The sequence below is a fragment of the Cebidichthys violaceus genome, unplaced genomic scaffold (assembly GCF_023349555.1).
Source record: "Cebidichthys violaceus isolate CVI_PGR_0920_01 unplaced genomic scaffold, fCebVio1.0.p SCAF_9, whole genome shotgun sequence".
NCBI lineage: Eukaryota > Metazoa > Chordata > Actinopteri > Perciformes > Stichaeidae > Cebidichthys > Cebidichthys violaceus.
The window spans coordinates 16626523-16635713 of record NW_027176975.1 but is presented as its reverse complement, the minus strand read 5'-3'; the positions used below and the strand labels follow the sequence as shown (position 1 = coordinate 16635713).

Below are 9191 nucleotides of genomic sequence, written 5' to 3'. Positions count from 1 at the left end.
CGTCCTGCATTTCAATTCTTCTCTTTTCTTTGACTGTCCCGACTCTAAAACGGTTAGGTTTCTCAACCGGCTCCTTGAGATGAATGTGTGTCTTCTTGAAGAAAGAAACAGCAGGAATACAACACTTAATGGTGGAAATGTGTTCTGTAGGTTCAGCTTCCCACCACATCAGAGTGAAAAATAAAACACTGTTTGACACAAAGTTACAATATGCCATGAGAGTAAAAGCAATAAACCAAAAATGAAAAAGTGATACAACTGCATGATAACATGACCAGTTTATAAATCACAGAGAACAGCAATAAAATGAACACACAATAGAATGACAAACAGAAAGAGGATGGCAATCAATCAAAACAAAGTAGAGGCAAGCTTCTATAAATTTCTAAAAGGAGCGATTTGCAGGAAGTGACTGAGGAAGTTTGGCAGCTTCTTCACAAAACCGGTGCCCTGCTGAGGAGGCCCGCTCTATTAAGCTCTTGTTTCCATCATAAACAAAGTTGTTGCAAGTTTTTTTTTTCTAATTAAGTTACGATGGTCTGCTTTATTGCAATATTCATCTGCTCTGTTTCAAGAAAAGTCTCAAAACAGCTGACATTGAAATGAAAACACATAATGAACCCAACTCTTTCCATTGCTGTAAATCCTCAGGAGGATGAAGCTAATGTGCCCTGCATAGAGGCTGAGCTAACGGTGTTTGTTCAGGGTAAAGGATGTGAACTGGTGTTTCAATCACATCAAACAGCCTTCTACTGTCTGAGTCTCCGTAAGGCTGCTATGGACACCTGCTAGGTGGAGGTGTAACCTTCTTCTGACAGAAATGGTTTTGTGATGACCAAAATAAAGATATATATTTGTATGCTATTGATACTGAGCATGTTTAAAGTGGTGATTCTTCAGATTGCTGCTATGTGGTCATCACTGTCACATCCAAAGAAAGAGCTACACACCAGGACCCTGATTGATCAGCACGGCCTTCAAGGCTCCAGGAAGTGGTTTCTGACTTTTAGAGACTGGATTGAGCGTAATTCTTGCAGCCCTTTAAAGGACCAGTGTACTGTAAGTGTAAGTTTGAGTTCTTTCTACACTTAACATTGTTGCTTTCTATTTTTGAACACTTGCCATATCGTTTTAGATTTTCTTGTTTGCATTTCCTACTGTTTCAGGTTTTCATTCACTTAGTGCATTTCTTTGTGATTAGACTTGAAGTGAACATCAAGACTGTATTATTTGTTGCCAATGATACCATTATTGGGATGTGATAATGCAGTTTAATCACAGATCGATTTGATAGGTCTTCCCTGCATTATTATACAATCATAAAGTCATATTGACAATTATGAATGCAAATCTGATCTGGTTCATTATTTATACAATTCAAGTTTAAGTTTCAAGTTATTTGTTGGCATATGCACAACCATTACAGAGAAGCAGTCACTGGCAATGAAAATCTTAGGTCTCTCTTAGAATTTGCTGTGCTGGTTTTAAAGTGATCATTTTATCTTTCAAGGCAGTTGATTTTCAATTGTGCTTGATGCTATTGTCCTATCTAATTACATATCTCTTGGACTTAAACATAAACATTAAAAATTGTATTTGTAGATCAGGGCTCAGGTGTTTAGAACAGCAACATCAACTTCAAGAGATGACTACTACTACCAGTATCAGCTGCTAATAGAACACCCTCATCCAGACATGATCTAAATGGCTCATTATAGGGTCTTTCCACAGACTACCAGTGAAGCACCGATCATTTTATAATAACTCCATCATATGGACGACACTGACTGATTGTAATGAAAAACCAGTATCAGCCTTATTATCATCAAACCGATGCATCATTCTGACCATAGTTGGGACAGTGGAGGTGATCTGTCTGTGTGTCTCTCTATCTCTGTATACACCATTCCTCAACCGTGTCCACCGGTGACAGCCGTTGGTAATGACAGTCGAACGCTTGCTCGCTTCTCATTTACTCCGAGCTGGCGGTGTAACTGTTCACTCAGAACTCTTAAGTGCTTGTTAATTTAATATGCAAATAAGTCTCTTGACAATCTGAATGCATTTTAATGAAAAGGCTGCTGCCTCCACGGGCTGGGCTCCTGCAGGTCGACTCTGGCTGTGAGTGGTGGGGGGGTGCAGAAGAAGGCCAAGGGCAGGTTGAACAGACAGCACGGGGGACGTGTGGCTGAAGGATAGCAGTAAGACACTGAGGTACGCAGTATTAGGGGCAGAGAATGGAAGCCCAGATGGCACCTATTGAACATGCATGGCGGCCGGTTGCAGCCTGAACATGTGTAACACATGGAGGTGATGCCGCCGTCACCTCGGCTTTGGCTTCCTCTGATCTGTGTCAGCCAGTGTTCCCAGCAGATAGAGCTTCAGAACAAAATGCGGGGTTATGAAAGGGAGCAAACACAAGCATCAACCTGCACAAACATGATAGAGTAAAACACACAGAGACACACACACACACACACACACACACACACACACATCCCTCTGTTAATGACAGCCCTTAGCTCAACCTTTGCCTACATATGGGTGGCGCAGCGTGCTGAAAGTAAGGTGAGCGTGTTATTGGGAAGGTGGGGGGTGGATTGCAGGCGGTGTTAAGTCAAGCAGGAACCCTCAATGTTGCTAATTTATTTACAGATTTAATTAGATGGATAGAGCCCTCACAGATATAAGAAAGAGAGGAGAGATGTTGCCAGCGTTACAGCACTTTAATTATGGTAGCAGGCTCCTGATCCCTGCGCTCCACTGTCTGGGGAGCCAGTTAATTAAAATCCTCATTATTTTACTTTTAATTAGTTCCCCCCTCTTTTGTTTCCTTTCACCATATGGCCGTGTTCCGTGGTCAAATTAACGTAATTGAGCTAATTAAGCCGATCACTTTAATTATTCAAAGCGTTGCGATTGGCCAGGAGAACTTTTCTCCCTCTCCCCTCCCTGACATTCCTGTATGAGGTTCAGAGCTGTAAAGTCGCTCTCGTTGTCATTATGCTCTACTCCCATGCTGAAGGCGGAGAGTTATGTCTGCAACATGCCTCACTTCCTACATGTTCCAGCAGTGTCTCATGTTTCACTCCCATACCATGCAGGGAATGTAGCGCAGCACTGGAGACCTCAGTGGATTCAAAGAGGATTCAGAACCCGTCAGAACATTTAACACACTATGGTTAAGACAAATTCGGTGCATGCTAGTAGTTGTAGTAGCTGCATGTGGTGCTCAGGGATTGGAGCTACCGTGAATAGCTTTGGCAGGCAGAGCAGGTTTCAGAAGGATTGTCAGCCAAGCTAAATGCCACAGACTTCTTTCAACACTATCACTGCATTGAAATGCGTGAATTTTGAAAAACAACCAGATGTCAGTTTTACAGCAAACGTATACTTATATTGAGCGCAATGCCTATGGGTGGACAAGACCTGTCTATCAGCATTCACCTGCAGCACACACTGCCTCTCTGGCATCCTTCACTGTCAGTCATTTACATCAATCATCTATTTAAAAACTAGGAAAGTGATGATGTTTTTATATTCATTATTTGATGATGTTTATTACACTACTACACTACTATTACATTAAGGGTTGCCAGGATGCCGTTACATACTCTCATTGTTCATACATATCTGCTATGTAATGTATTCATGTATTGTGTTGTATTGTGTTGTACTGTGCAGTACAGTGTTGTACTTTAGTGTTTGCTTTAGCATTATACTGATAATATTAGGGCACTAAATTGGAATAACCTGCCCAGGGACTACAGATGACAATTAGCTCTCCAGCTAACTCTGGCACATTCACATTGAGCTGGAAACTGAAATGTTGATTGATTGCACTGTCCCTGGTAAAGAAATAAAGTAAGGATATTTAAATATTGGTGCCAGAACCAAACAACGCTACATGTGCATTGTTGCGTTTACTCATGTGCGCACAGGTATCTGCTTTAGAGGCAATGACCAACCAAATAAAGTGTCTGACTAAAGTTGTACTAAACCGTCAACATTGCAAACAAATGTGCAAATTGATTCAACTGACAAAGAAGTAGATGAACCTGAACAACAACAAAAAGGAACATTGTGAAGTCTTTGGAGAAGTATCCTGCCCTGTTATAAAAGTGGCAACCATATTTTCAGTTTCAGCAGCCATAAATGGATGCCTGGTTGAGCCGTGCCCAGTGTGAGCCTTTCCTGGAAAACAGACAGGAAGTAAGCGATGTACTTTACGTTTCTAGTTTGTTTGGAGCATGAGTAATAGTGGGCAACATAGCTTAACAGACAGAAAGTCAAACTTGATCAACACAATACAGAACCAAGATCCACTACAGTAACAGTAATTCACCAATATGAGACCTGTGTTCTCCTGCTGCTCAGACTTTACTAGTTTACATTTGGTGACGCAGAGCAGACTGGACCACCACAGACGCGTAAGCTAACGCCAACATGTCGTCCCATTCCAACAATTCAAAAGCTCTTCTGGCTGTCAGACCGGCGGATCAGCATCAGGAGGGAACCGGGCTAAAGGAGGGCAGCCATCTTGGATCAATATTGCAGGAGTGTCTGGAAGAAGGAGGTTTCATCGGTCCTCTTCATCATGAGCATGTAAAAATACCCTGGCATCATCTTGTGTCTTCACACAGTGTGAGGTGAAGGCGCTTGGGCAATTACACCCATCTGCATGTGTTAATATGATTAATTAGCAGGAATAAACACTTTCCTATGTCACAGGCTACACGGTGAGCAACACACCTGCAGAAGCTCTGATAAAAGACAACGCCTCATGGCAAAGAGCCTTTTCATGAGACCTGCTAATTGGCATCTGAGAACGTTCCGGCTAATTAGGAAAAGGCAGATGAGGCTTGATTAGTTTGAATGCAAAGTGTAACTTGTGGTGCAGTGGGACTCGGGAATGTGCCGAGGTTTTATTTCTTCACCATCACGATACAAAGATAATTGTAATTGTGATCATTTGCATACGTTAATGAATTTGCGTGACGCTTCTTGATCAGACGTGGAATAAATAATTGATGCAGTATCAGCACCTACCATGACAAGTGGGATGTTTTGAAATAGCTAAGCGCATTAAGGTGTGAGTTTGATGGCTGCGTTGCTCTGAGGAAAGGTGTGAAAGTGGAGCAGATCCTATCTTCTGCTTCCTACCGCTGCTATCACACTAAGATGGAATCACAACTTCCAATGCTACATGAGACTAGGAGTTTTTACCTATAGCATTAACAAGGCACACAGAGTTGGAGCGAATTAGATGCAGCTCAGGAACCATGCAGAGAGGCAGAGAACAAAGAGCCAAACCAGTCTGTGTTTGGAGCTTTAATTGGAACATGGTAAACAGTAAATACATCAGATTGTTTCAAATGCCCTGGATGTAGAGGGGGGCCACTCCCCTTTAATTAGGCTGCTTTCAGATTAGCCTTTATTAGAGGCAGGCAGCCATGGAGCCAGGCAGCCACGGGATATGCCCCGAGTTCAGCCTCCCAGGAGTTCCAGCAGCACAGATACAGGGCTCATGTTTAATTGCTTCTGTAAATGGTCAGAGCTCAAGCCCCCTAATTCCATTCCTCGGGGTAATCAGGCATGTTTTCACCATACAGGGCTAAAGAGAGTGAGAGAGACCGTCACATCCACCATGCAACACAACGCCACTCTAAAGCCTCTGAGGGGCTTCAAAATGACCGCAGCCCGCTTCGTGACATGTTACAGGAAAATCATTTTAATAGGATTTTTGATTTGAACGCCACAATTTGTTTTTCCACACATTGAAAAGGTATGTGATAAAGGAACAAAACCTTCACTTGATCATTTTAGTTCTGAAAAAGCAGCAATCATACAGCAAACATTACATTTTGTTTAAAAAGTCTCTGCTCTGGGTTTGAAGCTCACTTTAAGGTTTCCCAAGACTGAACATTTTCAGACACCAAACCATTTTAAAACTCTTCCTCAGTGTGAAGATCTCAGATTAACATATACAAGAGAGAGATCCAGAGTTCATTAACAACACTGACGCTCGGGGGAAATAATGCTGCACGGGATAAGAGCTCTGTCCATCAAACGCTCATTCAAGCATCTTTTATTCCCTCTTCCAGTCGGCGCAGGCTTTCATCCTCATTGTTCAACCACAGCTTCCTCTTGGTCCCGAAGAAGCCTTTTGCCAGTGAAGTCCACACATGCTGCAAATCTTTGATGATGCACAGACCACTTTAACATTGAACACAACATGAATGTGAATTTGTATATTGCATATAGTCTCTGATATGCTGACGGACGGGGATCTTGGTGAGAAACTGCAGAGAGGCCGGGCGGTGATGAGAATCCACGACAACAAGGACAGAAGCTGGAGAAGAAGAGTTCACCGAGGAGAAGTGAAGCTCGGGGGGGGGGGGGGGGGGGGGGGAGTAAGGCGCAGGGCTTCTGCCGCTCAGCATACCTGCAGACGACAGAGAGGGAGAAGGGTCAGCATGGTCTCTATGTGGGAATACACAAGCCCACAGCTGGTGTCTGCTCCTCAGTGCACCCACATGAACAAAGAGAATGAAAGCTACTATCATCAATATAGTATCTCAATGTAGCTGGTTAAGGTGGCTGTTTTTAGACTCCTACAATAGTCATATACAGTGTGTTTTTCATTCATGAAAATATCACCTCTGATATTATGTATTTCACTGGTTTCATCCACAGAGTGGATCAACATGTTCTGCTCTTCATGTTACAGTGACGTGAAGGATAATGTGTGCTGCACTGTAAATACAGATGCTTCTGCAGCATCACACCAACAACCCCTGTATTCACCTTCTGGTCCGTCAGCACTGAGTTGCTCTGAAGTGGAGGCAGGTGGCCGTTGAGCAAGACAGCGCCGGGTCTGTCGTGCTCACAGAAGATTGTACCGTTGATGTAATGGAAGCGATCGCCTGGCATCAGTCTGTTTCTACAGGTGGCACAGCTGAAACACTGCAGAGGACAGAAAAAACACAGAAATGGATCAAATTCAGGCCACTACAGCACATTTATATATATTATGAGCATGATATCAAGAGCTGAAATGAAATCTTGTGAGCACTTGATGTGAGAAACTGAAAGTGAATGGATAAATATTAATTCAAATACGAAACAATCAAATATGTCGTAAAAACACCTTTAAACAGTGTCTTCACCAGAGTCTAAAAGTGAGTGCATGAGGTAAGAAGATGGAGGACTCCTTCTTCCCGTCTCATTGTCTGTCTCCACCCAATCCCAGATGTTTCTGTCAAAAGAGCAGTGGGAGACAAAGTGCGGTGATGTGAGAGCTGGGATTTACCTTGAGGTGGTAAACATTTCCCTGCGCCCTCATCACCATTTCGTTGGCTGGGATCGACTGTCCGCAGGCGCTGCACGCCCCGCTGTGCCCGAACAGCCTGCAAACACAGAAACACAGATTGCTCCGTCTGCACAGGCTCCAAAATCTCAAACCAGCAGCTTCCTCTCCTTCTTTACTCTCACCTGATGTAGTCGCTCCGACACAGAATCATGCCCCCTTTGCTGTAGCAGGTGGTGCCAATGTCCCCCAGCTGGGCTTGGCAGCAGGAGCACTTGAGGCAACGAGTGTGCCAGTAGCGTTCCATGGAGAAGAGAAGGAAGCGGTCGGCGATCTTGCCTCCGCACCCTGCACACGACCTGGGGGCCGGCGTCCCGCCTGACGCCTGGCTGTTCACCATGCTGATGTGGGCCCTCACAGGCTCCTGGACGCACAGAATAAAGGTTCCACGATTGAGACTGGAGTAACGATGGGTACGGTTCACCTTCTTAACGTGACATAAATACTCAGATTCCTTGTAAAATGTCTGAAATAATAAACTGGATTTATTACTGTTTCCATTGGGGGATATTTACGTTGCAATAATTACAAGCAGGAGCTTTTAGTAAAGCTCTGTTTGTATTTCCACTACTCTGACGAAGCTAGACAAAGGTAGACAGGTTAACATAGGTACCACACAAGAGAGATCACATTATTATTATTCATATGTCCTTCTGTGCACACATCGAGCAGCACATGACACGTAATTCTTATTTATGAACTATATTACAGATGTGTTTACTGTAGCTCTATAACGTCAGTATAGCACAAGTAATATCTTATTTTTGATTTTGAAGTATTTGCAGGATTAACATATCAACGTGTAACACTAGAAGTACTGTAGACGTGCTTCATCCTGCATTACTAGTTGTAACTTTGTGAAGTATCTCCATCATTTCAGCTCCATTGACATGTTAACAACAAGGAGAAGCTGAGCTCATGAGAAAGCGCTCAGAGAGAACGAGAGAACACACACGTTACCTTCACGAGCTTTCCTGCCGCGGTGAACTTTGACAAGGTGGACTCAAAAGAAGATCGTCACACACCGCTTTACAATACTCAGACGTGACATATTCTGCTTTTCAACGAGTTCCGCGTGACAATAAAAAGGCAAAAACAGTACAAAATTGAGCGCTGTGACGGACGGCACGGTGACGGTAAGAGTTGGACAAAAACTCTCTCACCGACAATCCAAGCTCCAAAGATGAAGAAGCAGCGTTACACGTAACCGTGAGGAGGACACATGACGCAGCTCCTCTTCCTCAGCCGACCATCGATCAACATTCCTTCATCTGTTTCCAACGCTTTTGACAGCGGCTCTATTCATCAAATTGCGCAAAGGAGCTATTTAAATTACCGAGAGGGGACGTAACCGACGAGAAGCGCGCAGCAGCCAATAGGAGAGCAGGGGGCGTGTCCGCAGTCAGAATGATTTATGAGTTTATAGTGTCTTATTAGTACGTACAGTCACTGTCTAAAGGATGGCACTGAGTGTGTATGCAGTGTTGACATGAGCTATAAAACAAATAATTGTGCAATATTAATAGTTTATAGTTTGCATGGATGTAAATCATACCTTCTCTTTGATACTCTAATAACAGTTTGAGAAGGCAATGTGTTCAAAAAACATTGTTTTATCAAGAAATCTGAAAATTTTGATTCATTTATGATTAATTTGAAGAGGCACAATTTAAAAAGTCAATACTTCCATTTACCATGTTTCAGTAGATGAATGTAAAAATAATTCCTCAGTCACAGGTTGTGCTCATGACGTGAAGGAATTATTTGATGAAAAATGATACGCAAAAAAAAATAAATTTATGGTTATCGACAACCTGCCACA

General features: G+C 43.1%; 1 protein-coding gene across 2 annotated transcripts; it reads right to left on the bottom strand.

The window, feature by feature from the left end:
• Positions 1–5316: 5316 nt before the first annotated feature.
• Positions 5317–8660, bottom strand: si:dkey-90l8.3 (LIM domain transcription factor LMO4-B). Of its 2 annotated transcripts, none has more exons than XM_068704175.1 (5): positions 8330–8660; positions 7495–7733; positions 7313–7409; positions 6808–6966; positions 5317–6445 (listed from the first exon to the last, which is right to left on the bottom strand). In XM_068704175.1, the coding sequence occupies exons 2-5, from the start codon at positions 7707–7709 to the stop codon at positions 6437–6439; spliced, it is 480 nt and encodes a 159-aa protein (XP_068560276.1). In that variant the 5' UTR covers positions 7710–7733; positions 8330–8660; the 3' UTR covers positions 5317–6436. The 2 variants fall into 2 exon arrangements, with proteins under 2 accessions (XP_068560276.1, XP_068560277.1); XM_068704176.1 differs by having other exon boundaries at positions 8533–8660.
• Positions 8661–9191: the final 531 nt, after the last annotated feature.